Source organism: Culex pipiens, chromosome 3, assembly GCF_016801865.2.
Source record: "Culex pipiens pallens isolate TS chromosome 3, TS_CPP_V2, whole genome shotgun sequence".
NCBI lineage: Eukaryota > Metazoa > Arthropoda > Insecta > Diptera > Culicidae > Culex > Culex pipiens.
The window spans coordinates 85547039-85574498 of NC_068939.1; the positions used below are offsets into that span (position 1 = coordinate 85547039).

At 37.9% G+C, this 27460-nt stretch overlaps 1 protein-coding gene and 1 long non-coding RNA gene across 3 annotated transcripts; both read right to left on the minus strand.

Annotated features, from left to right (window-relative positions):
* Positions 1–709: 709 nt before the first annotated feature.
* On the minus strand, positions 710–27460 carry LOC120418669 (phosphatidylserine lipase ABHD16A). The gene is made up of 9 exons (XM_039581119.2): positions 27113–27460; positions 26963–27016; positions 26461–26774; positions 2868–3007; positions 2548–2801; positions 2129–2478; positions 1931–2070; positions 1736–1872; positions 710–1669 (listed from the first exon to the last, which is right to left on the minus strand). The coding sequence occupies exons 1-9, from the start codon at positions 27170–27172 to the stop codon at positions 1559–1561; spliced, it is 1560 nt and encodes a 519-aa protein (XP_039437053.1). The 5' UTR covers positions 27173–27460; the 3' UTR covers positions 710–1558.
* On the minus strand, positions 5546–9509 carry LOC120418670 (uncharacterized). 2 transcript variants are annotated; one of them, XR_005605610.2, is made up of 4 exons: positions 9320–9509; positions 7849–8012; positions 6900–7105; positions 5546–6839 (listed from the first exon to the last, which is right to left on the minus strand). It is a non-coding gene; the product is annotated as an uncharacterized LOC120418670 (long non-coding RNA). The 2 variants fall into 2 exon arrangements; XR_005605609.2 differs by lacking the exon at positions 9320–9509 and having other exon boundaries at positions 5547–6839; positions 7849–9203.

Genomic DNA, 27460 nt, shown 5'->3' on the forward strand with positions numbered 1-27460 from the left:
GTCATTCTTGAGCGACGGAACGACCTCTATCAAAAATAACAGAATGGATAATAAATACCTTTCAATGCCAGTGCTGAAAAGTTCTACTTTTCAGCACTGAACTGGGTGCTGAAAAGTTGAACTTTTCAGCACTATTATCGAAAAGTAATTTTTTTTCAATATTTTTTTAAATTAATCTGTGAATTTGGTGAATTTTCTTATCACATAGATCACATAGGTTGACATAAAATTTCATTCAAAAGGTGTTTTTCGGAATTGCAAAAAAATTGTAAGCAACTCGTTGCAAAACATATTTTTTTCAGCACTCGGTAAACCTCGTTGGATAAATGTACGACTCGTGCTCTGCCGCTCGAAGCTAGTCCGTCCCATATGTAATTTCGTCAATTTTGAGGTCATGATGCAGTTTGCCTCAAAATCATGTAAACTATCAGAAAAACCAATAAAATATAGTACTTTGTTCTAGAAAGCCGGAGAAAATCGTCTTTTTCGTGAAATTCTAACACGTAGCCTTATGGGCGGGACAACTTAGACACGCGTTTTTCTCGGCTTGCTGTTTTTACATATGGGACGGACACGATTAGAGCGGCAGTGCTGTAAAATCTAATTTTTGCATCTTTTGCATAAGCTACTGTTTTTGGTTGTTTATGAAAAATTGTAGATTTTTTGAACAAAGGATTTCTCATATTTTCTGCGACTAAGCACGCCAACATTATCTTTGCTAAATAGTAGTGAATGTATGTATAGTAGTAGTATCAGTTTTCTTCCGCATTTTTAATCAATCTCTCACCACACTTTTTTTTACTTGCATAAGTCATGTAAAACGGGACCATTTCCACACAAAGATGCTCTCACTACCCTTCGAGTGTAATTCTACAGTTAGCCTTCGCCAGCACTCCCTACTGCATTGTGTTTCTGGTTGTATATGTTTGAAATCTCTACACCCACGCGCTATGTGTGATCACTGGACTTAAAGGGAGGGTGATAAAATATTATTTTTTTCTTCTAGCTCTTGCAAAGCACTCCAAATTTGAACCGCTCTCTTTGTCTCTCTTACAATCTACCAATAAATATTATTATTTGTTTTGAGAATGTTTGCTGCAGCTCGCACACATCACTATAATATAAGGGGAGAAAGCTTTTCGGTTCTTTTTTTTTAAATTTGCACTGTTGCTTTTAGGCTTTTCCTTAACTCTCGATTCAAAACTTTTATAAAACTAAATCAACGTTTAATTCCCTTCGCCAAAGACGCTTTCGTCAGAAACAATTTTTTTCAACAATATTGAAGAAAACAAAAAAAAAGAAAAACTCAACCTAAAAAACACACGCACACCGTTGCTGCTGCTGCTGTTGTTTGCTCCGTCTCTACCTTTAAAGCCGGGTAGAGCGCACAGCACACAGAGAGTCGATACTAATGGCTAATGAATGGTAATATTAAAAGTGAGAATAGCTTCTGGAACGTGGGACGAATTTGCTTGGAACCTGTTCTGCAGCGGTTGTTGATTAAAACAGTGATCTGATCTTACCCGATTCTTTCATCAGCAGTGACAGAAGCGGCTTTTTAGGTAAAGACAAAGTCCGTATCGCTGGGAATCTCCCACGGCTGCTGGAAAAATTCCCGCGGCAACGGCGTGCAGTGGGTGGACTTGAAGTCTTGCAGGTGCTTCTTGATCTGGTGAGGAAATTGACGAATTTTGAGAAATTTTTTTAGGGAGAGTCGTGGAACAGGTTGACTTACCAAGAACTTTGCCATTGAATCTCGCTGCTCGCTCGAGTACTCGTCGCCGATCTCGATCGGATAACTCCGCGAGGTTCCGTTGTTGCCGTTGTCACTCAGGTAGGACATTAGCAGCGAGAGGCAGAGGTCTTCAGAATCTAGGGGAAGGAAATCGAGATTAGTTACGGTGGAGAATGAGAACCATTTAGATCTCACCATTTCTGAGGAATTCGAGTGGTTTGCTGAGAACATCTTTGGCAAGATTCTCCTGCTCTGGTTTGAAGATGTTCGGGAATCGACACTTGAGCATGTTGATCAACAGGAAATTGCCCCGGTTTGTACCAAGGTTTCCGTCGCTGAAACAAATATAATCATTTAAAAATCTTCAACTTCAAAAAATTCAATCGCACTCACTCTGAGCAAATAATTTCATCCTCGAGCCGCCGGATCAGCATCACCGGCCCGTTGTATTGCGAGATCAGTTCCGTGTTGTTCAGGTTGACGTAGTCCCGGATGGCAATTTTAACAATGTTCGAAATACTCTCCGGCATTCGCGGCAGCGCCAGCTGCAGCACGTCGTCAAACGTTGCGTCCAGCACGACTCCCTTCACGTCCGGATACTGCGAGGCCGCGTACAGCGTCGAGTACCCACCAATACTCCACCCGTACAGGATAATGTTCTCCGGCGTAAAACCGAGATCGGTTATGGCAAACTGAAGCACCGCGTCGATGGCATTCTGGTCCTGGTCCGGATAGGGACGACCCTAAAACGAAAAAAAAAAAAAGCAAAATTCAACACTCGGTCATTCGCACCATCCAATCGCCAATCTTACGCTACTCCCGGCGAACCCGGGATGGTTCCACCCCAGCACCGAATACTGCAACTCCATCGGTGTCGACATGATCCCAATCTCGTAGAACCCGGCGTTCCCCTCCGAGCAAATGACCAGCGTGCGTCCGTTCGCACTCTTCTCCCGATTGTCCACAAACATGGTGTCGATGCCGTTCCCGTCGGCCGTTTTCACCTTGTTGCGGCGGCCCTTGTCCTGCGTTATGACCTTGGTGCGGCCTTGCAGCAGCATTGGTTCTGGAATTTTAAAAACAATAATGAAAATGAGCCAACTTTTCAAACAATGTGAGAATTGGAACTTACCGATGTAGCTCTGCAGCAGCTGCACCGAGCCGGGGTAGATCATGCGAATGCCGAACGTGTGGATGGCCAGGTAGGCCAGAATCTGGCACGGCAGCGACGAGATCCAGAGCGGTTTGTTTCGGGGAGCTTGCGCTCGTTGGCTGAAATGGGAGAATAGCAAACAGGTTAAAACGACTAGAGACTAACGAAACAAGGTCGCTCAATAGCAGCGTAGCTTGGAAGGTATTTTGACAAATTTTAAATAAACAGTAATCTATTTATAAAACGTAACAGTTTTCTCTAATTCACTTGTATTTCATCTATTTTACATTCTATTTAATTCCGAGCCAAAACAACAATCAACAGTCTTGTCTAGCAAAATTTAATCATAGAGGAAATATACCCATTCCGATCACTCTAAAGGAGGTATTAGACTATGGCAAACAAACAAATAAACTCGCCCTTTGTTTGTTTGTCTCCATTTGTCTGCAGAAACGTCAGTCTGCATACATTTTGCCATGTTTGCGAGTTTGGCCAACTGTCAAACACGAAAAAGTCCGAGTTTGTTTGTTTGTTTTGCCGTAGTCTAATACCTCCTTAAGCGGTGGTGTCTGAATGATGGTCGTGTTCCTTGAAAATTACTAAAACTAAGAAACCAACCAGTAGAGCACATGTTCGTTTAATTTGGCTTTTAACCAAAGTAATTTCAATTTATTTTGTTTTACAAGCATTTTACAAAAATATTTTCAAAGTATATTCTTGGCTGATGAGAATTCCTGTTACCCACGCAATTTCTATTATTATTATTATTATTCGTTTTTTACAGCGCACTTTTGTGGCTGCCAGTTCATGTTATTTGAATCAAACATTTAGGATTAAGGTGAAAATGGACGTCGGCCATTGAAAAAAACTTCAATGCGACTTAAATCAATTTTTCCACTTTACAGATAGTTTGCTTACGGCTAATTTACCGACTGTCAAGTAGAGAACTTTCTAAAATACGGCGTTTTTCGTAAAACTTTCATAAACGCAAGTCGGGGGAAACGTATTTTTGAGTCTATTCACGCCAGGTTACACATGACGCCATTTTGGATTTTTCCGGCGCCAATATTTAGAGAATAATTAGTGCTATTTAGTGCTCTAAGGGCAGATTTAGTGCTCTTCAAATTTCCATACAAACTCCCATACAAAATATTGACACTCACGCCAGGTTACACATGCCGCCATTTTGGATTTTTTTGGGGTCAATATTTAGAGAATAATTAGTGCTATTTAGTGCTCCAAGGGCAGATTTAGTGCTCTTCAAATTTCCATACAAACTCCCATACAAAATATTGACACTCACGCCAGGTTACACATGCCGCCATTTTGGATTTTTTTTGGGGTCAAAATTTAGAGAAAAATTAGTGCTATTTAGTGCTCCAAGGGAAGATTTAGTGCTCTTCAAATTTCCATACAAACTCCCATACAAAATATTGACACTCACGCCAGGTTACACATGCCGCCATTTTGGATTTTTTTTGGGGTCAAAATTTAGAGAAAAATTAGTGCTATTTAGTGCTCCAAGGGAAGATTTAGTGCTCTTCAAATTTCCATACAAACTCCCATACAAAATATTGACACTCACGCCAGGTTACACATGCCGCCATTTTGGATTTTTCCGGCGCCAATATTTAGAGAATAATTAGTGCTATTTAGTGCTTCAAGGCCAGATTTAGTGCTATTCAAATTTCCATACAAACTCCCAAACAAAATATTGACACTCACGCCTAGTTACACATGCAGCCATTTTGGATTTTTTTGGGCCATTTTAAATTTTTTTGGGTAAAAATTTAGAGAAAAATAAGTGCTATTAAGTGCTCCAAGGGCAGATTAAGTGCTCTTCAAATTTCCATACAAACTCCCATACAAAATATTGACACTCACGCCAGGTTACACATGCCGCCATTTTGGATTTTTTGAGGTCAGAATTTAGAGAAAAAATAGTGCTATTTAGTGCTCCAAATGCAGATTTAGTGCTCTACAAATTTCCATACAAACTACCATACAAAATTTTGACTGGGTTACACATGGCATCATTTTGAATTTATTGGGATCAAAATTTAGAGAAAAAAGAGATCTAGTGCTCCAAAGCAGAATAAGTGCTTTTCAATTTTCCTTACAAACTTCATGATAAATTTCTAAATAAAGTTTTATTTGGAAACTTTTAATTAGTTTCAATAAACATAAAAAAAAACAATAATATTAAATAGCTGGTGATGAGCTGCAGGCATGCAATTCCAAATATACTTTGATTATGACCAAAATTAATATTTTTTTAACTAGTATGCATTAGTGCACTGGCTGGTGATACGCAATAGACCTGAAATTGAAAATATAATTTGATAATAAACAATATTAATGATTTTTCAACCTGTATGAATTAGTGCTCTGGCTGGATATGAGCAATAGACAGAAAATTGAAAATATACTTTAATTATGACCTAAATTAATGATTTTTCAACTTTTATGAATAAGTGCTCTGGCTGGTGATGAGCAATAGACTTGAATTTGAAAATATACTTTGATAATAAAAAAAATTAATGATTTTTCAACCTGTATGAATAAGTGCTCTGGCTGGTTATGAGCAATAGACAGAAAATTGAAAATATACTTTAATTATGACCGAAATTAATGATTTTTCAACTTTTATGAATTAGTGCTCTGGCTGGTGATGAGCAATAGACATGAATTTGAAAATATACTTTGATAATAACCAGTATTAATGATTTTTCAACCTGTATGAATAAGTGCTCTGGCTGGTTATGAGCAATAGACATGAAAATTGAAAATATTCTTTAATTATGACCTAAATTAATGATTTTTCAACTTGTATGAATTAGTGCTCTGACTGGTGATGAGCAATAGACAGAAAATTGAAAATATACTTTAATTATGACCGAAATTCATGATTTTTCAACTTGTATGAATTAGTGCTCTGGCTCGTGATGAGCAATAGACAGAAAATTGAAAATATACTTTAATTATGATTTTTCAACTTGTATGAATTATTGCTCTGGCTGGTGATGAGCATTCTCCGGCATTGTACACCTTAGGATGAAATTTTGAAAAGCGTATATGACCTATTTGGATATTTTTACTCGATTCTAGACTACTTGAAGCTTCAAAAATCATGGTTTTCATTAATTGATCTTTTGAATATCATTATGTACAGGTTGGTTACCCGCATAAAGATTTCTGATGAACTTACAGTAAATTTTAACGTTACAAAACGATAAAATATATTGTCATTTTGACAGTGTTTTAACAGTAGACAGCATCGTTTTTTAAGATAATTTGCGTCGTATTTTGGGATTTTACCATAAAAAAGGGGGGTTGTTATGCACCGGTACCATAAAAATTTCGAAATTTTTCCATACATTTTTTTTCCAAATACGACGCATTTTACTGTTAATCTAATGTTGCATTTTTCATCCAAAAACTCGCCCTGACAATATGAAACATCATACATTTATAATAAATACAGCAAGCATTACAATGGATTGCACAGTCAATTTACAGTTCTTCATAGTTTTTTCCATACTAAATAGTACTGTTTAAACTATATTCGTACAATGAAATAAATAATAACTACAGTAGTTTTTATTGATTTTTATACTGTTTATTTTTTATTCCTCACTAAATGATGCTGCTAAAACTATTTACACACAGTAAAAGGAATCCTAAATACACTTCTTTTGATAGTAATTAGTGAGTTTTTTTTAAATTACTCTTTAATTTCACTTAATTTTGCACTTTCTTTCCGCGTCGTTTTCTTTGGTAATTCCGGTTCAATCTCGTCATCGATTACACCGATCGATGTAATCGGTACACGTTCCTCCTCGGGTCCTCGGGACATTGCACTCCATCCGTAGATTCCTAACTGCCCAGCAGTTTGTGTTTGTCGTTCCTGTCGTCTGGAAACATCGGGTCAATTCGGTGATGTCCTCAATTCTGAAATTATAAACACTCAATTAAAAACAATCTACACTTTCTCCATCCGACACAACTTACGTATAGCTATTTGTCTCCAGAAGTACGGCCGGTTCGAAGTGCTTCTTCAGCGAGAGATTTCACTTGTTGCACGTCGTTGCGCTATGGTATCGCCTAACCCTCGTTGCACTGCCGGCAGTTTGAGTCCAGTGCGTCTGCACATCCCTAACAAACACCAGGAACGGAACGCCGACAGCGATCTGGAATTCCCACAGCCGGTGCCGGTTCTGTAGCAGCCAGAAAATCAGGAGAGAAAATCAATCAATTAAAGATAATTCACCTAAAAAAACTAAGCAAAAACACATATATTATTGTTCACACAAAATATCCCGGGACAAAACTAGATGGTAGCAACACAAAAGGCTCGAATCGCGAGACGCGAAAAATTGGGAACATTGGGGTGAAATGGTTTATTCAACTTTTTTAAAGGCTAAAAGTAATCAATTTAGTTAATATTAGATTAATCTTAGCATGCAAATTAGTTGGAAAGTATATACAAAGCCTTCTCCCAACAAATACTGTTGAAATAGAGCGGTTTTTTTAATTTTCCAAAAGTTAAATGTACAATTTTACCCCTATGTGCCTCATCTTTGGAGGTTTTCGCGAGTCGCGTTCTGTGTACAAACGAAAATAAATTGAATCCGTAGTTTTATTGTTAATTTGATTTTGGTTAACCGCGGTGAATTTTCTTGTAATAATTCGAACTGTCAAAAATCCACCAAAGCATATATCGCATTGATCACCCAAAAAACTGTGGTAGAAAAGTATCCACCGGTAGATGCTTTGGTGGATTTTAGACAGTTCGAATTATTTCAAGAAATTCCACCGCGGTTAACCAAATCAAATTAACAATGCAACTCGTATGTTTAGGCGAACAGCGCGCCGCCCGGAAAATATCTCCTGCTGCGTAGTTGGATTCCGAATAACAGTAAATTTCCAAAGCAAAAAATCCATTACCGTTAAAACTCACCCTAAGTTGCTAAAAATTTTGAACATCTCTTAGCCAGATTTGTCTCTCGGAAGGTTTGTCCAACCGTTCGACACTTTGCAAGCCTTAAAGTGGCCATGATGGGTGCCGGGAATGCCGCAGCAGGAGCGGACCGTCCGAACAGCTCCACCCGGTGAAAGAAGTCCCTGTTAGAGAGAAAAAAACACTAAAAGTTTGTTTATGTATTTTTCTCAAACTGGAAAATTGATGCTGCTTCGGGGAAGGATACGACGACGCAGGAATCTACGAATAATCCCGGACGTGCGAACGGTCTTGTTTTTTTTGCAAGCAGTGAACATAATGTTTAATATTTGGCACCCTCCGCAAAAGTCAAACCAGTACCAGTTGCTGGCGGATCTTTTTCCGGAAAAGACCTTTGAGAAGGCTGCCGAAAAATGTCAACAAATCACTTGATGCATTGGAAATACAGGAAATACATCGAACGCGGCTGGCAACTTTTTCCAAACCAGGCCCGTGATACTGACGTAGCTTGCTGAAGCCGCCACCAAATATTTGGTGGCGCTGTTTCGGGAATAACATTTCAGAGGGTCACAAATCAAAATATAATAAGTCTTATTTAATTTTTTGGAAAATAATCCTGTAGCTGCTCATATTGATTCTTTTCATTAAAATAAACCATAAATGCCGCCAACAACAATATATGTTTAGCATCAGGTCTCAGGAAAAGCTTCCCAGCAGGTGTCTATTTCAAATCCTCTGAAATGTCTTCCGCAAATTCTTATTTGGCCAATGAACTTACAGATCATCATAATGTTAATTTAAATCTACAATTTGAGGCGGTTGAGCTCAACCATGTTGTTGGGAAACCTTAAGAGCGAGTCCACGAACATGGCATAGCCCATTGTTAGGGACGTTGTGGGGCTTTACAAAAAAGCATGTTTTTGAGTCAAACAAACCAACTTCTATGGTACCCCGTGGTTTCAATGTGTTGGTAAATTTTCGACAAGAAAGCCAGAACAGCTGTTTTTAGACATAAAAGTTCAAATTTAGAAACTAATGTTGTTGTTTTGCGTCTATTCCTACTGAAACAAATTAAAAAATATTCAAATATTGTTCAAAAACATTGCTAAAATCACTTATCAATTCACCCCATGTGTCTCGATTTGCCCCGGATAATGATACACATTTAATTTCATTTTAACTAACGAAACAAAAATAAAGAAAAAACATATTTTCGTCCTTTCGATTTTGCGCCCTTTTCGTCATGTTACTCCCCATAATTTTGACACTAGACACCAAAACTTTGGTACTTTTAAGGCTTCAGTGACATTGTATGCAGATGACAGCCGAAGCATCCCCGTGTTCCAAACCGATCCGCACACGCACAAATTATCTTCAACCGACGACAACGATGGAAACTGCCACGGAGGTGCGAGCGGCCTGAACAACCGTACACGGCCGCATCCAACTTCTCCACCATCCAAATACTTACCTTAAGTCTTTGAAGTCGCCGGATGTAGAAAATCCCCAATTACACGCGGAAAAACGAATCGAACACAACGAAAGAACATGCTGCAAGCACGCGCGAGTGAAAAAAAATGACAGCTCGCTTCAATCATGGTGCGTTCGTTTCATGAGCGTCGGCTGCACATAGATTCAGAATCATGGTGCGTTCGTTTTGTGATCCTTGTTCCTTGTGTTTTTTTTTAATTTTGAGTAAAAATGTTGAAATGTTGAATTGTTTAAATGTTTAAATGTTTAAATGTTTAAATGTTTAAATGTTTAAATGTTTAAATGTTTAAATGTTTAAATGTTTAAATGTTTAAATGTTTAAATGTTTAAATGTTTAAATGTTTAAATGTTTAAATGTTTAAATGTTTAAATGTTTAAATGTTTAAATGTTTAAATGTTTAAATGTTTAAATGTTTAAATGTTTAAATGTTTAAATGTTTAAATGTTTAAATGTTTAAATGTTTAAATGTTTAAATGTTTAAATGTTTAAATGTTTAAATGTTTAAATGTTTAAATGTTTAAATGTTTAAATGTTTAAATGTTTAAATGTTTAAATGTTTAAATGTTTAAATGTTTAAATGTTTAAATGTTTAAATGTTTAAATGTTTAAATGTTTAAATGTTTAAATGTTTAAATGTTTAAATGTTTAAATGTTTAAATGTTTAAATGTTTAAATGTTTAAATGTTTAAATGTTTAAATGTTTAAATGTTTAAATGTTTAAATGTTTAAATGTTTAAATATTTAAATGTTTAAATGTTTAAATGTTTAAATGTTTAAATGTTTAAATGTTTAAATGTTTAAATGTTTAAATGTTTAAATGTTTAAATGTTTAAATGTTTAAATGTTTAAATGTTTAAATGTTTAAATGTTTAAATGTTTAAAAGTTTAAATGTTTAAATGTTAAATATTTGTTAATTTACGGATTTGTTGATTTGAATTGTCCGCTGATTGGAATGCTCGCTAATTCGAACGAATTCTAATTAAAAAGCACTCAACCGTCAATGCCAGTTATCAAACTGATGTTGACGTTTCAACACCATTGTTCGACAATTTCCGAACACGTGGTTTCAAGCTTTTGACAGCTGTCGGTTGTTCCAATTAGCGAATTTGGATTTGCTCATTCGAATTCAGTTCCATTCGAATTAGCAAATCCGCTCTGTACTATCCAGACTCGATTATCCGATGTCTCGATTATCCAAAGTCTGGATTATCCAAAGTTCCGATTATCAGAAGATTTTTTTTTCGTTTTTTCTTTTTCTTGATTTTAAATAACATTAAATTCGAGTTCTGCGACACCATTTCAAGCAAAACAATGTAAATGAGCCAAAGCAGAATTGTAAATATAGATTCTGTCCTGCTCGTTCCTAATGTAAACATACACTGACGTAAGCAGGATAGACTGTTTGTTTATTTTTTGTAGAGTGTTTTGTGGATTTTTTGGTTGTTGGGTTGTTGGGTTGTTGGTTTGTGGGTTGTTGGGTGTGTGGGTTGTGGGTTGTTGGGTTGTTGGGTTGTTGGGGTTGTTGGGTTGTTGGGGTTGTTGGGTTGTTGGGTTTGTTGGGTTGTGGGGTTGTTGGGGTGTTGGGTTTTGGGTTGTTGGTTGTTGGGTTGTTGGGGTTGTTGGGTTGTTGGGTTGTTGGGGTTGGGGTTTGTGGGTTGTTGGGTTGTTGGGTTTGTTGGGTTGTTGGTGGTGTGGTGTTTGGGGTGTGGGGTTGTTGGGTTGTGGGGTTGTGGGGTTGGTGGTTTGGGTGTGTTGGGGTGTTGGGGTTGTTGGGGTTGTGGGGTTGTGGTGTTGTGGGGTGTTGGGTTGTGGGTGTTGTGGGGTGTTGGGTTGTGGGTTGTGGTGTTTGGGGTTGTGGGTGTTGTGGGGTTGGGGTTGTGGGGTTTGGGTGTTGGGGTTGTGGTGGTTGTGGGGTTTGGTGGTTTGGGTTTTGTGGTGTTGTTTGGGTGGTGGTTGGTGTTGTGGTGTTGGTGGGTGTGGGGTGTGGGTTGTGGTGTTTTGTGGTTGGGGGTGGGTTGGGTTGGTTGGGTTGTGGGTTGTTTGGGTGTGGGTGGGGTTGTTGGGGTGTTGTGGGTGTTGGGTTGGGTTTGGGTGGTTTGGTGTTTGGGTGGTTGGTTGGTTGTGGGGTTGGGGTTGTTTGTGGTTGGGTGTTTTGGTTGTTGGGTTGTGTTGGGGGTTGGGTTGTTGGGGGTGTGGTTGTGGTGTTGGGTGGGGTTGTGGGTGTGGTTGTGGGTGTTGTGGTGGTTGTGGGTTGTGTGGGTTGTGGGTGTGGGGTGTGGTGTTGTGGGGTTGTGGGTTGTGGGGTGTGGGGTTGGGTGGGTGGTGGGGTTGTGGGGGTGGTGGGGGGGTTGTTGGGGGTTATTGTTATGTTGTTATATATTCAAGTATTTTAATGTTTTAATGCTTAAGTTTTAAAAATAATTTGATTTGGTTTGATTTGAGATTTTCACAAAATCGTTTGTGAAGTTTTGTATTTAAAATATAACTCGTTTTTAAATACTTTTATTACTTGATTCAAATTATTAAAAAAAAAAGTTCACATTACGCAACTATAACATTACAATGAAACTTACTGTAACAAAAAATTGGAAAAAAATGCATTATGAGATTTCCAATACAAAATCCATAATATTTGCTGTATTAATGAATTGTATAGTAGCTTCATCGCCATTCCAGTAAAGTTCGAAAAAGTCAACAATAAACTTCCCATAAATATTACAATATGTATTGTAATTGGATGGTTTTAACAGTGCAAATCATCATACATTTTTATGCGGGTAAGTTATGCATCAATTCGTGATAAAATCATCGTTTTAAAACATTTTTCTGAAAACTCCTAGTTTTCAGCGAAATAAAATCCAAAAATTATCCTTTTTATAGCATTTTGTAGGTTTTTAGATGTACTTATCGGAAATGTCATGGATCTGCAGTTTATCTTAAGTTAAGTATTTTTGTAAACTAGTGTAAGTTTACCATTTTATTGCGTTGCAACGTCACGAAAAAGGGACAGTTGTTAATGCCAAAAGAAAACTAAACATTCAATCATTTTGATAATTCGGATGCTCTTTGTACTTAGAAAGAGCTTTCAAATGCAACCTAGAGCGACTAAATTAGTTGTCAAGATCCAAAGTTACAACAGGTTTAAGTTTGCGTTGCAACGTCACGAAAATTTAAATCATATTGGTCAAATGGCAAAAAAGGTGTATGCGTAGTTAATTCAAGTCATAATTAAAGTATCTTTTCAATTTTCTGTCTATTGCTCATAACCAGCCAGAGCACTTATTCATACAAGTTGAAAAATCGTTAATATTGGTTATTATCAAAGTATATTTTCAAATTCAAGTCTATTGCTCATCACCAGCCAGAGCACTCATTCATTAAAGTTGAAAAATCATTAATTTAGGTCATAATTAAAGTATATTTTCAATTTTCTGTCTATTGCTCATAACCAGCCAGAGCACTAATTAATACAAGTTGAAAAATCATTAATTTCGGTCATAATTAAAGAATATTTTCAATTTTCTGTCTATTGCTCATAACCAGCCAGAGCACTAATTCATAAAAGTTGAACCAGTATTAATGATTTTTAAACTCGTATGAATTAGTGCTCTGGCTGGTGATGAGCAATAGACTTGAATTTGAAAATATACTTTGATAATAACCAAAATTAATGATTTTTCAACCTGTATGAATAAGTGCTCTGGCTGGTTATGAGCAATAGACAGAAAATTGAAAATATACTTTAATTATGACCGAAATTAATGATTTTTCAACTTTTATGAATTAGTGCTCTGGCTGGTTATGAGCAATAGACAGAAAATTGAAAATATTCTTTAATTATGACCTAAATTAATGATTTTTCAACTTGTATTAATTAGTGCTCTGGCTGGTTATGAGCAATAGACAGAAAATTGAAAATATACTTTAATTATGACCGAAATTAATGATTTTTCAACTTGTATTGATAAGTGCTCTGCCTGGTGACGAGCAATAGACCTGAAATTGAAAATATACTTTGATACTAAACAATATTAATGATTTTTCAACCTGTATGAATTAGTGCTCTGGCTGGATATGAGCAATAGACAGAAAATTGAAAATATACTTTAATTATGACCGAAATTAATGATTTTTCAACTTTTATGAATTAGTGCTCTGGCTGGATATGAGCAATAGACAGAAAATTGAAAATATACTTTAATTATGACCGAAATTAATGATTTTTCAACTTTTATGAATTAGTGCTCTGGCTGGATATGAGCAATAGACAGAAAATTGAAAATATACTTTAATTATGAACGAAATTAATGATTTTTCAACTTTTATGAATTAGTGCTCTGGCTGGATATGAGCAATAGACAGAAAATTGAAAATATACTTTAATTATGACTGAAATTAATGATTTTTCAACTTTTATGAATTAGTGCTCTGGCTGGTTATGAGCAATAGACAGAAAATTGAAAATATACTTTAATTATGACTGAAATTAATGATTTTTCAACTTTTATGAATTAGTGCTCTGGCTGGTTATGAGCAATAGACAGAAAATTGAAAATATTCTTTAATTATGACCTAAATTAATGATTTTTCAACTTGTATTAATTAGTGCTCTGGCTGGTGCACTAATTCATTCAGGTTGAAAAATCATTAATATTGTTTATTATCAAAGTATATTTTCAATTTCAGGTCTATTGCTCATCACCAGGCAGAGCACTTATCAATACAAGTTGAAAAATCATTAATTTCGGTCATAATTAAAGTATCTTTTCAATTTTCTGTCTATTGCTCATAACCAGCCAGAGCACTAATTAATACAAGTTGAAAAATCATTAATTTAGGTCATAATTAAAGAATATTTTCAATTTTCTGTCTATTGCTCATAACCAGCCAGAGCACTAATTCATAAAAGTTGAAAAATCATCAATTTCGGTCATAATTAAAGTATATTTTCAATTTTCTGTCTATTGCTCATAACCAGCCAGAGCACTTATTCATACAGGTTGAAAAATCATTAATACTGGTTATTATCAAAGTATATTTTCAAATTCATGTCTATTGCTCATCACCAGCCAGAGCACTAATTCATAAAAGTTGAAAAATCATAAATTTCGGTCATAATTAAAGTATATTTTCAATTTTCTGTCTATTGCTCATATCCAGAGAGCACTAATTCATACAGGTTGAAAAATCATTAATATTGTTTATTATCAAAGTATATTTTCAATTTCAGGTCTATTGCTCATCACCAGCCAGAGCACTTATCAATACAAGTTGAAAAATCATTAATTTAGGTCATAATTAAAGTATATTTTCAATTTTCTGTCTATTGCTCATAACCAGCCAGAGCACTTATTCATACAGGTTGAAAAATCATTAATTTTGGTTATTATCAAAGTATATTTTCAAATTCAAGTCTATTGCTCATCACCAGCCAGAGCACTAATTCATAAAAGTTGAAAAATCATAAATTTCGGTCATAATTAAAGTATATTTTCAATTTTCTGTCTATTGCTCATATCCAGCCAGAGCACTAATTCATACAGGTTGAAAAATCATTAATATTGTTTATTATCAAAGTATATTTTCAATTTGAGGTCTATTGCTCGTCACCAGGCAGAGCACTTATCAATACAAGTTGAAAAATCATTAATTTCGGTCATAATTAAAGTATATTTTCAATTTTCTGTCTATTGCTCATCACCAGCCAGAGCACTAATTCATACGAGTTTAAAAATCATTAATACTGGTTATTATCAAAGTATATTTTCAAATTCATGTCTATTGCTCATCACCAGCCAGAACACTAATTAATACAAGTTGAAAAATCATTAATTTAGGTCATAATTAAAGAATATTTTCAATTTTCTGTCTATTGCTCATAACCAGCCAGAGCACTTATTCATACAGGTATCATTCCCAAGTGGCAGTTTTCTGCAAATTGATGGTGGAATGCACAATTTCGTAAAATTAAGTTTGGTAGGCTCAATATAGGTACTAGGCCCAAAATAGGGAGGTTGAAAAATCATTAATACTGGTTATTATCAAAGTATATTTTCAAATTCATGTCTGTTGCTCATAACCAGCCAGAGCACTTATTCATACAGGTTGAAAAATCATTAATACTGGTTATTATCAAAGTATATTTTCAAATTCATGTCTGTTGCTCATCACCAGCCAGAGCACTAATTCATAAAAGTTGAAAAATCATAAATTTCGGTCATAATTAAAGTATATTTTCAATTTTCTGTCTATTGCTCATATCCAGCCAGAGCACTAATTCATACAGGTTGAAAAATCATTAATATTGTTTATTATCAAAGTATATTTTCAATTTCAGGTCTATTGCGTATCACCAGCCAGTGCACTAATGCATACTGGTTAAAAAATATTAATTTTGGTCATAACCAAAGTATATTTGGAATTGCATGCCTGCAGCTCATCTCCAGCTATTTAATATTATTTTTTTTTGTTTATTGAAACTAATTAAAAGTTTCCAAATAAAACTTTATTTAGAAATTTATCATGAAGTTTGTAAGGAAAATTGAAATGCATTTATTCTGCTTTGGAGCACTAGATCTCTTTTTTCTCTAAATTTTGATCCCAATAAATTCAAAATGATGCCATGTGTAACCCAGTCAAAATTTTGTATGGTAGTTTGTATGGAAATTTGTAGAGCACTAAATCTGCATTTGGAGCACTAAATAGCACTATTTTTTCTCTAAATTCTGACCTCAAAAAATCCAAAATGGCGGCATGTGTAACCTGGCGTGAGTGTCAATATTTTGTATGGCAGTTTGTATGGAAATTTGAAGAGCACTTAATCTGCCCTTGGAGCACTTAATAGCACTTATTATTCTCTAAATTTTCACCCAAAAAAATTTAAAATGGCCCAAAAAAATCCAAAATGGCTGCATGTGTAACTAGGCGTGAGTGTCAATATTTTGTATGGGAGTTTGTATGGAAATTTGAAGAGCACTAAATCTGGCCTTGAAGCACTAAATAGCACTAATTATTCTCTAAATATTGGCGCCGGAAAAATCCAAAATGGCGGCATGTGTAACCTGGCGTGAGTGTCAATATTTTGTATGGGAGTTTGTATGGAAATTTGAAGAGCACTAAATCTGCCCTTGGAGCACTAAATAGCACTAATTTTTCTCTAAATTTTGACCCCAAAAAAAATCCAAAATGGCGGCATGTGTAACCTGGCGTGAGTGTCAATATTTTGTATGGGAGTTTGTATGGAAATTTGAAGAGCACTAAATCTGCCCTTGGAGCACTAAATAGCACTAATTATTCTCTAAATATTGACCCCAAAAAAATCCAAAATGGCGGCATGTGTAACCTGGCGTGAGTGTCAATATTTTGTATGGGAGTTTGTATGGAAATTTGAAGAGCACTAAATCTGCCCTTAGAGCACTAAATAGCACTAATTATTCTCTAAATATTGGCGCCGGAAAAATCCAAAATGGCGTCATGTGTAACCTGGCGTGAATAGACTGTATTTTTGCTATTACACACTCCCGATCGTCTTAATTAAATTTCTGAACTCGACAGTTTGCTTGCTCTCGTCCTTTTTCTCGTCTGCAACAAACAGAACATTTTTCCCCACCTTCCCGTATCCCCTTAAACAACCAAAAAGTAGCGTTTCCAGAGTAAGTCTCCTGGCATCACTGGCTCACTCTTACACGCGCTGCTGCACAGTGGTTCAAAAGGCTGTTTTGACGAACTTAATTGATTAGAGCAAAAAGTAAGCATTTTCGTGCTTTGACATGTTCTACAACTTTGTTCAGCGTTGTCATGGCCTACTTTTGGTGAAATTTGTTTTTCAAAATACTCATCACAGCAGGCTATGGAATTTCTAACTTTTGACAGTTAAGAGATAGAGGTTTGGTGTCTTCGGCAAAGTTGTAGGGCTGAAAATTTCCACAAACTTTGTCCAAGACGCCAAAGCTCTATCTTTGCGTTGAATACCAGTTTTGGAACCTTTTTCATAAATCCCTGCCAAAAAAACAGTTTTTTGACTAAAACTATGTTGAACTTTGATTTTAGACGGTTATAATGTTCAGAAGAGTTGTCAGTAATATCAAAACAAACAACTTTGTCGAAGATGCCAAATTGATAGGAGCTATATGTGATGAGTTATAGCAAGATTTCGTGATAATTTAGCTAGTTTTCGAGCTCGGTATACAAAGCCTCGGGCAAATTTGGGCAAAAACCCATACAATAGGCTTCAATGACTATTCCACTACAAAATGTCGGGTGAATCATTCGTCCGAAGGTTTACGGTCATAGATTTCCGAGCACTTTAATTTATTTTATTTTTGATGACTATTTAAATATATTTAGGGCACTTTTAAGGCACATAAGCCATTTTGCGGTTTATTTGGACACACGAGGCGTGTAGGCCAGACTCTTGTGAAAATTTTGATGTATTGGAAGTCTATTTTTGAGGCTATACAGTGTATTTTTGGGAATATCTTTGAAAAAAAAATCACTTCCAAAAGAGCTAATCGGCGAATCTAGACATCGTCATAACGTTGGTGTTGCAAAGACAATAAATTATTTCAAACATTCATATTATTTATTGCCGCCGCAACTCAGTCGGCGGTGGAATTATGACGGCGGAATTTAGTGGACTGTAACACTGTTGGTTGGGACGATTCCGGAGAAGAAAAAGGCACTGGCTTTCACTAAACTAAGCTAAAACTATTTATTTAGTTAAAAGTAGTTGGGGAACGTCTGTACTGAGCGCGATCCACGAAGCGAGTGTAAAAAATCTGACAGCGCGCCTTTCGTCCTCGTCTTTGCGCGCCGTTTTTTCTCGTTCTCTCTCTTTCGGCGCTGTCAAGTTGGCAGCGATGCGTCGGCTACACGCTGCGCGTCGATTGCGCGTAGCCGGGTGAAAATTCATCACGTTCGGGACTGAACATCCTCCCCCCGGATGAAGGCTGAAGGGCTTCAGAAAACTCTGGAAGTGGTCGGATATCAGAAGGTTCTTCCGCTTTCTGGAGATGCCGAATGATGATTCTCAAAATGTTGGAGTCTGGATCTGGTGGGCGGTATCTGTTGGCAGCAGCTGATGTCGTCCTGGAGTCCGGGGCTCGAGGTGGTTGGTAACGCCCTTTCTTATCTCGTGGGCGTTGCTGCTTCATGGAGCCGATGCAGCTTGGCTCTTTCGCTGGCCCGCGATTGTAGTTTCGCAGGTCGTCTCGGTGAGAGATCTCGGGACGAGACTCTTCTCTCGCTGGTTTCTGGAAATCTGCCATGTGTTTCACGACGGCACACTGGACGGTGCTCGGACTTGTTGCGGCCTGGTTCTTGAGTGCGGTGGATGCACGGGCGTATCGTGACGAGCCTTTCTCGTCCATCGGGGTCGCTGGAGCAGCGGTCGAGGCACTCTTCGCTACGGCCACTTGGCTGTCCAACATGGTCGAACTCAGTGCCGGTTCAGCAGCCACTGCGGGTTCGCACGAGCTGGTAGCAGTTTTCGGCGGGTCTTCCTTCGGCGAATGTTTCTCCGAGACCGCCGGAGGATTCTCTTGATCGAGGACGTCATGCAAGGGGATGACGTCGGGCAGTTGTGGGATAGAAGGGCCACCTACCTTGTTGACAACTTTGGTTGGTTCGTTTGGGGACGATTCCACGACTTGGCTGCACGTGGCCACAGTGCATCCAATCTGACCGTCTGCGGGTGCTGCGGTAGTTTTGGTCGGGACGCCGGATAGCTGCGGTTGCAAGAATTGTACTGGCACGTAGAGCACGGGCTGGTACTGCACCGGTGGGTACAGCAGGGCGACTTCGATGGACTGGATCGCCAGGAAGGTTTTCCAGAAGAGCTTCTGGAACTCCTCTCGCTTCTTCTCGTACGCTCTGGTTGCGGCTGGTTCACACACGTCTATCAGCTCCAAGTGCAGCTCCTCGTACTCGTCGAATGTTCCCTGAATCTTCTTCCAGAGCAGTCGAACCAGAGGCATGTCCGCCTCCTGGGGATTCTCTTCCACATGTCTTACCTTGGTTTGGATTCGCTCGACTCTGGCATGTACTCGTTCGCACTTGTACACCAACAATTCTTCGGCCATTTTCGAGTACACTTTTCACTGGGGTGTTCGTTACGGCTTACAGTTTGCGCGACATCGCCCGACGGTGTAGGGTCGATCTGAAGGGCAGATCCAACCTGGCCACGGTAGAATCGGTCGACTTCTCTTGCTGTTCAGCGGCACTGTTTCTTCGGTCTGAAACTGGGAACACTTTTCACGTCGTGGAACAGCAACAGTCTCGGGTTGCTCGTGTCACGGGTTGCCGCCAGAGTCACTTCCGGATGGCAGCGGGTTCACTTCTTGCGGTAGATCCGGGGCCGGTTGGCTCCGGAATCGTTTGACTTGTCCGGATTTGGAGACCAGTTTGCCTCCTCCTCCGGCGCGGTAGCGTCTGGCAGGGGTTTTTGGCCGGTTTGCCTCACCCTTTTGCGCCGCGGTTCCGAAGCCGGTTTGCTACGGAAGTTTACGTTCGCAGGCCGGTTTGCCTCGAACTTTGACACTCGCGGAACTGGTTCTGAAGCCGGTTTGCTTCGAACCTCACACGCGATCCGGAACGTTCCGGGATAGAGGCCGGTTTGCCTCGGCGGAACTGTCACTCGTGAAACGGTTCTGAAGCCGGTTTGCTTCGCACCATTTTGCACTCGCGGATCGGGAACGTTCCGTGGCAGAGGCCAGTTCTTCTTCTTCTTCCTAGTCACTGGAACCGTCCAATCACTCGGCCATCCGGTTCGATTGGACCAATGTTGCCGCCGCAACTCAGTCGGCGGTGGAATTATGACGGCGGAATTTAGTGGACTGTAACACTGTTGGTTGGGACGATTCCGGAGAAGAAAAAGGCACTGGCTTTCACTAAACTAAGCTAAAACTATTTATTTAGTTAAAAGTAGTTGGGGAACGTCTGTACTGAGCGCGATCCACGAAGCGAGTGTAAAAAATCTGACAGCGCGCCTTTCGTCCTCGTCTTTGCGCGCCGTTTTTTCTCGTTCTCTCTCTTACGGCGCTGTCAAGTTGGCAGCGATGCGTCGGCTACACGCTGCGCGTCGATTGCGCGTAGCCGGGTGAAAATTCATCACGTTCGGGACTGAACATTATTTATTAGCCAATAGGTTCCAAAGATAGACTTCCAATACATCAACATTTTCACAAGAGTCTGGCCTACACGCCTCGTGTGTCCGAATAAATCGCAAAAATGGCTTATGTGCCTTAAAAGTGTCCTAAATGCATTTAAATAGTTATCAAAAATAAAATTAATTAAAATGCTCGGAAATCTATGACCGTAAACCTTCGGACGAATGATTCACCCGACATTTTGTAGTGGAATAGTCATACTTGAAGCCTATTGTATGGGTTTTTGCCCAAATTTGCCCGAGGCTTTGTATACCGAGCTCGAAAACTAGCTAAATTATCACGAAATCTTGCTATAACTCATCACATATAGCTCCTATCAATTTGGCATCTTCGACAAAGTTGTTTGTTTTGATATTACTGACAACTCTTCTGAACATTATAACCGTCTAAAATCAAAGTTCAACATAGTTTTAGTCAAAAAACTGTTTTTTGGCAGGGATTTGTGAAAAAGGTTCCAAAACTGGTACTCAACGCAAAGATAGAGCTTTGACGTCTTCGACAAAGTTTGTGGAAATTTTCAGCCCTACAACTTTGCCGAAGACACCAAACCTCTATCTCTTAACTGTCAAAAGTTAGAAATTCCATAGCCTGCTGTGATGAGTATTTTGAAAAACAAATTTCACCAAAAGTAGGCCATGACAACGCTGAACAAAGTTGTAGAACATGTCAAAGCACGAAAATGCATACTTTATGCTCTAATCAATTAAGTTCGTCAAAACAGCTTTTTGAACCACTGTGTGCTAGTGGTGTTGGTGGTCGGCCTACTATGGACGGTTTCCATACAAGCAGGTGGCCAAAAAGCAATTCGTTATTTTTAGTGATAAATGCATAATTTTCAACACGTAGATGAATCAGGAGCCGTTTTTTTTTTGTTCCAGATGTTGCGACACTTTTAAGTACTGGATTAAAGAAGTTAATAATTTGTTTTTTTTTGTAACAAATAATTTTATTTTTCTTTACCATAAAAAAAATTAAAAAATGGGAACATTATGTCAATTTTGAATGTTCATCAATGTTCAATATTTGAAATCCATTGTAAATTCAATTTAATATGACCATTTGAAAATTATATTTTTTTTCGGAAACTATAGCATCTACAGATTTTAAATTTAAAATTTAATCTTAGTTGAAATGTTTACTATCAACTAACATTTGCGAAAAAAATATTCAAAAATGTCACATTTTGTATTTTTGGCCACCTGCTAGCCCGTAGTGCGGCCTTTGTTCTTTTTTGCCTTCGCTTCTCGCTCTATTTTCATCAGCCTTTGACGAGAATAGGTAAAACGTCAAGTTACTCAGGTCGTTTGTTTTTTCTTATATCCCTTATTAGTTAATTACATGTTTCGGGATTATTTTTCACGTGAAAAACTAAAGCATGTGCAGGAGAATATATTGCCGGTAATTGGAAGCATTTTTTTCAAAAGTGCATTAACTTTGATCTTGTTGGCCGGTAAATGCCATAAATTTGTGTGCTTACTCGAGACGGAACTGTTGCTGGTAAGTTTATGGCCTAAACAGTTATTTTGGAGCTTTAATTGAGCAACAAATTGCCACATGCTGATGATAAGTGATTGACGAGAATAGGTATATTTCTCCTATAACTTCAATTCAATAACCAATACAAATAATGCTAAAAGTTCAAATAAGAAATATAATATGTAATAACAAAGTATTTAAACTTTTAAAAAGATTACATTTATCACCAATAAACCAAATCATCAAATCGATGAAAATATCACAAGGCTATGAAAAAAATGTTCTAAAATGCCTAATTATAAGGATAAAAAATAATAGGATAAAGCAAAATATATTGAATAACGAACAAATCTAGAGTTTTTTTTAAGTTCCTATAAGCTATTGTCTTTCATATGATTATAGGACCTATTCATTAAAAACTCTAGAAATCAAGTTTAAATCATCTTATTTCGTTTGTAATTCAAAATAAATTGGTCAAAGCTCCAAGAATACTATTTAGGCTATAAGCTTATCAGCAACAGCACCGCCTCAAGTGAGCACGCAAATTTATGCCATGTACTGGCCAAAAAGATCAAATTTAATGCACTTTTGATCATAATTTCTATTTTGCGAGACCATTTCTCGTCATTTTGGTGGCACACACATTCACACGCAAGATGAGAGGTTAACTGCTTAACAATATTTTTTCACTTGCGCTAACGTTTTCAAAGCGCTTAAGATATTAAATTGCTTCCAACTAACGGCAACATGTTCTTTTGACCATTAGTTAGTCACTCACTTGAAAAATAATCCCAAAAAATGTAAATAATTAGCAAGCACCATCAAAAAAACAAACGCGCCAAGTCTTTTGACGTTCTACTTTTGACGACCCATTCCAATCGAATGCTGAAGAAAACCGAGCGAGAAGCGAAGGCAAATAAAGACTAAAGGGTGGCCACCAACACCACCAGCAGCGTCTGTTGGAGTGAGCCAGTGGTGCCAGGAAATTTTCTCTATAAATGCTACTTTTCGTCAGTGTTCGCTTAAAATTTCATCAATTTTGGCAGCACTAAGCAGACCCAAAAGAGCGCTGGAAGAAAAAAAGAACTAAGCTGAAAATAGGAAAATGGGCGTGGCCCAATGCACTCGACTGATTAGAATGCATTTGGGAAATATTTTTTTTAAATGCTTGTAAAAGAAATAGCAAAACTTTTAGTTAAAGTGAAAATAAACAAAAATGTTCACAAAAAGTTGCTCTACTCGTTGGTGTACTTGGTTTTAGTAAATTTCAAGGAACACTCCAGATTATCCAGCATCATTCAAACACGACTGCTTATTAGGATTAAAATAAGTATATTTCCCCTAAGTTTTCAAAGAAAAAAAACTATTCATGCTCCAACCCAGCCACAAAATATTCTAGCAGAGCTGGATCTGCCGTAATCCTGCTAGAATGGTGGAACATTTCTGCTAGAATGCTGTAAGAATGAACATTAGGGTGGTTCAAATCGGAGGTCTTACCGGTGCTTACTTAAATTCTTAAATTTACTTAAATCAAAGCTCTGTCTGACCACGAGAACCCCTCCGTGTAACCCCTTGAAGTTTGAATGGAAAAAAATCGTCAAAATGCATGGATAAAAGCAAATGTTTATGATTTTTTAATAGTAGTTTATGCAACAAGTTGCAAAAAGAGGATTTTTTCAGCAAGAGTCGTACATTTATCCAACGAGGTTCACCGAGTTGGATAAATACGAAGAGTACAATTTTTTTGCAATTCCAAAAACACCCATTGAGTGAAATTTTAAGTCAAATTTTCATGTATTTCGTCAATAAATCGTTTAAATCAAAAAAATGTTGAAAAGTGTTACTTTTCAGCATTTATTTTGAAAAGTGTTGCTAACGTCATGATTCGAATTCCCGGACGCTTCGAAACCCGGACACTTCATCTTGTTTTATCAATTATTTGGATATAAGTTCGCATTATGAATGTCAAAACTGTGTTATTTGATGAATTCCAACATCAACTTTCATTTAAAGTTTGTTTGAACGCTGTAGTAAATGCCAAAACAATTAAATGCAATAAAATTATAAGTTTACCAAAAATGCGAAACATTTCACTTGAAATATTTCACAGGCGTTCGAAGCACCGGGAAGGCAAAGCAGAAATTTATGGTTTCGATTTCCTTAAATTCTAGCAAATTTTTATATAAACTATCGATTGTTTTGATGTTAACAGCTTATTTGAGACCTAAAGAATGCCATTCACTAACATTTCAGTCCAAATTTGTGCGATTCATAAGTAAAATCGAGTGTCCGGAATTCGAAGCAAAAGTGTCCGGATTTCGAATCAGCTTTTATCAGTGTCCGGGATTCGAAGCACAACAAGTCATTTTAATTTTAAAATTCTGATGAAAAATGATTAGAAAAGACATATTTTGCATGCATTTTCTTGAAACTGACTGTTTATACTACATCCTGATGATATTTCTACATTTCCAACTTATTGCATGATTTTTTGCCAGCTATAACAAAAATGATATGCTACTAAGTGTCCGGATTTCGAATCATGACGTTATTCGATTCTGTTATTTTTGGTACAGAGAAGTAGGCTATTTCGTCGTTCAAGAAAGACAGGAAAAGTAAATAGTTTTACGACGGTATTGCAAAAGGATCTTTTTGCAATTCGGTCCTAAAATGAAGCTTAGATTGCTGATATTATTGTTTACAGCGATAAAGCTTATTTTTCTGAGTACAATGACTCTTTGTACGACCACAAAGAGTTTAAAATGGATTTTTAAATCAATTTTGAAAAATTAACCTCGCGGTCCTTCTTGACAGAAAAGCTCCTACTTGACAGCTCGTTCCAAGAGGACCATAGTTGATCCATCGAAAAAATGTTGTCTTGTCAATATTTTTTTTGCATTAAAATGAAAAAAAGTGATCAGAAATGGTTTTTAATCGTGTTTTTTACCGTTGTACATAAAAATTGGCATAGGGCTTTAGTACCCAATTCCGTTTCGTTCTACTTTTCAGCACTGAAATGGGTGCTGAAAAGTTGAACTTTTCAGCACTTGTTTTGAAAAGTAACACTTTTCAACATTTTTTTGATTCAAACGGTTTATTGACAAAATACATGAAAATTTGACATAAAATTTCACTCAATGGGTGTTTTTCGGAATTGCAAAAAATGTTGTATGGAACTCGTTGCAAAACTTGATTTTTTCAGCACATTTCGTATTTATCCAACTCGGTAAACCTCGTTGGATAAATGTACGACTCGTGCTGAAAAAATCCTCTTTTTGCAATTTGTTGCATAAACTACTATTTTAGCCCTTGTATCGTAAAGTATTACTTTTCAATTTTGTTATTTAGTAGAGAAAAGTAGAACGTTTCGTCGTTCAAGAATGACATGACAAGTAATTAGTTTCACGACGAAACTGCAAAAAAAAAAAACAGATTTTCAGCATAGTTTAGAGAAGCTACTCGACTATTCTACACTCAGCCAGAGCGGTCGCATTTTGCGCCCGTGTCTTGTTCGCATTCTTTTGTGAGACGGTTTCGGCCCAAGGTCGTTCGTTTTCAAGTGCACGCCTTAACGCCAATCGAAATGAAAACATTTCGCCAGAATTCCCTGGTTTTTGACTTCAATGTCATGCCAGTGGTACCTGAATTGGGGACAATCCAAAACTTCCTGCAGCAGCAGATTAAGCTGGACCTGTCGTCGGTACGTAACCTGCAGGTGAACGTGTCGAGGAACCAGGTCATCATCGAGACAACAACGCCGAATCAAGCATTTGCTATCGCCAGGAACCACAATTCCAAGCACTTCATCGTGCATGCGAAGAAGCGGTTCCTGATTCCCATCTACGTGGAGGATGGCGCCATCGAGGTCAAAGTCCACGATCTGCCACCTCGAATGCCAAATAACATCATCGAAGAACACCTTCAACAATACGGGGAGATAATTTCAATCCACAACGAGGTATGGCGCGACTTCTTCCCCGGTATCCCAAACGGGGTTAGAGTCGCGCGAATGAAAATTAAAAAGCCGATACCCTCATTCGTCCAGATCGAGGGTCTGTCGGCGTACATTGTTCATAAAGACCAAATAAAAACGTGTCGCTATTGTTCGCAAAAAATACACGCGGGACAAAAATGCAACGTTACTAAACACAACAACAACACCATATCAGACGAAGAAGATGAAGATAACACCGTGAAGACATCAGAGCCCGCAAAACAGTTCACCAACGACATCACTCCCGATCTTTCTTTTTTGGAGAGAATTGAAAACACAGCTACACCGCACATCAGCATCGACAACAGCAACGATCGAGAAAATCCACTTCAAATAACAAAAAATTCAAGCACTGTCCAGCATTCTGCAGGAAACTTTCAGGAAACGAAAAAAAAGATTCGAAGATTAAACCTGGCCCAAAAATGTGTAAACAAGAAGCCAAATAAATATTTTTAAGAAAAAAAAAAATAGAGAAGCTACTCACACACTGCTCGTCACGGTAAAGTCCACCGGCCAGGCCCGGAAGTCAAAGTCGTACCGGCGGATGGTACTCTTGGCCCCATCCTGGTCCTGGCTTCCACGCTTAGCATTCTCCAGACACTCGGCAAAGCGCACGTATACCACGTTCATGGACCGGCCGAGGCCCCGCATGCAAAGGGAAAACGCCACCAGCAGACCGATTCCGGTGCCAAACTTGGCCAGCGTACCGACCGAGTCGGCCACAAAGTAACCCCGCCGGTACAGGAAGGTTATCAGCAGCGGCGAGGTGTAGTAACCGAGGCTCCACATCAGGTTTAGCTGGCGAAGGAGAAGAAGAGGAAGGAAATTAATATTAGATGATGACGAAATTGCGGCGTATAAAAAAGATCTTTATCGAATTGGTGTAAAGAAGAACCTTGAGGGCTTGATTTGCATAACAAGAATTTGGACTAGAGCCTATTTCTGGCATTACATTTAGAATTAACTTATTTTTTGTTAATACTAACAGCGGTCAATAGTTGGTCACCATATTTCTCCAGCGTTCCGGGTTCGTAAACATCCTGCGAAAGTAAAGGAGAAAATTAATTGACGCTTTTAAATTATTTTTTGGGGAAGGTGAGCAAAAAAGACAAAAACTGGCCATGTGGCAAACCTACCTTTGTTCCGTCGTACTCTTTGAAGAGTCTCGGCGTGAAAAGATATTTGTGGAATGGCATGATTTGCGATTTTTTCTCCAATATGAATTCGCAATTAAGTTCAATATCCAATTAAGCTGGACGAGGAACCTTCACGGGGAAAACTTCCGACGCACGCACTCCCTCTAATCAAGTTCCCGTTATCGATCCGCGCAAAAAAACACAACTCCGGAATGTTTATTTATTTACGCCACTCGAGGAAAATCCAGCTGAAAACACTAAAGTTTTGCCAAAATAAATGTGCCTGCGCGGACACTAGACACCGTCAAAGCAGGCCAGCCACTTATCTAATACAGCAGCATGACACAC

Bases quoted from the DNA above. Each gene is read 5' to 3' on its own strand.
- LOC120418669 (XM_039581119.2), bottom strand. From the start codon at position 27,172: ATGCCATTCCACAAATATCTTTTCACGCCGAGACTCTTCAAAGAGTAC. The intron at 2,802-2,867 runs GTAAGTTCCAAT...TTAAAATTCCAG, and splicing joins GCTGCTGCAGAGCTACATCG to AACCAATGCTGCTGCAAGGC. The intron at 1,670-1,735 runs GTAAGTCAACCT...TTTCCTCACCAG, and splicing joins ATTCAATGGCAAAGTTCTTG to ATCAAGAAGCACCTGCAAGA.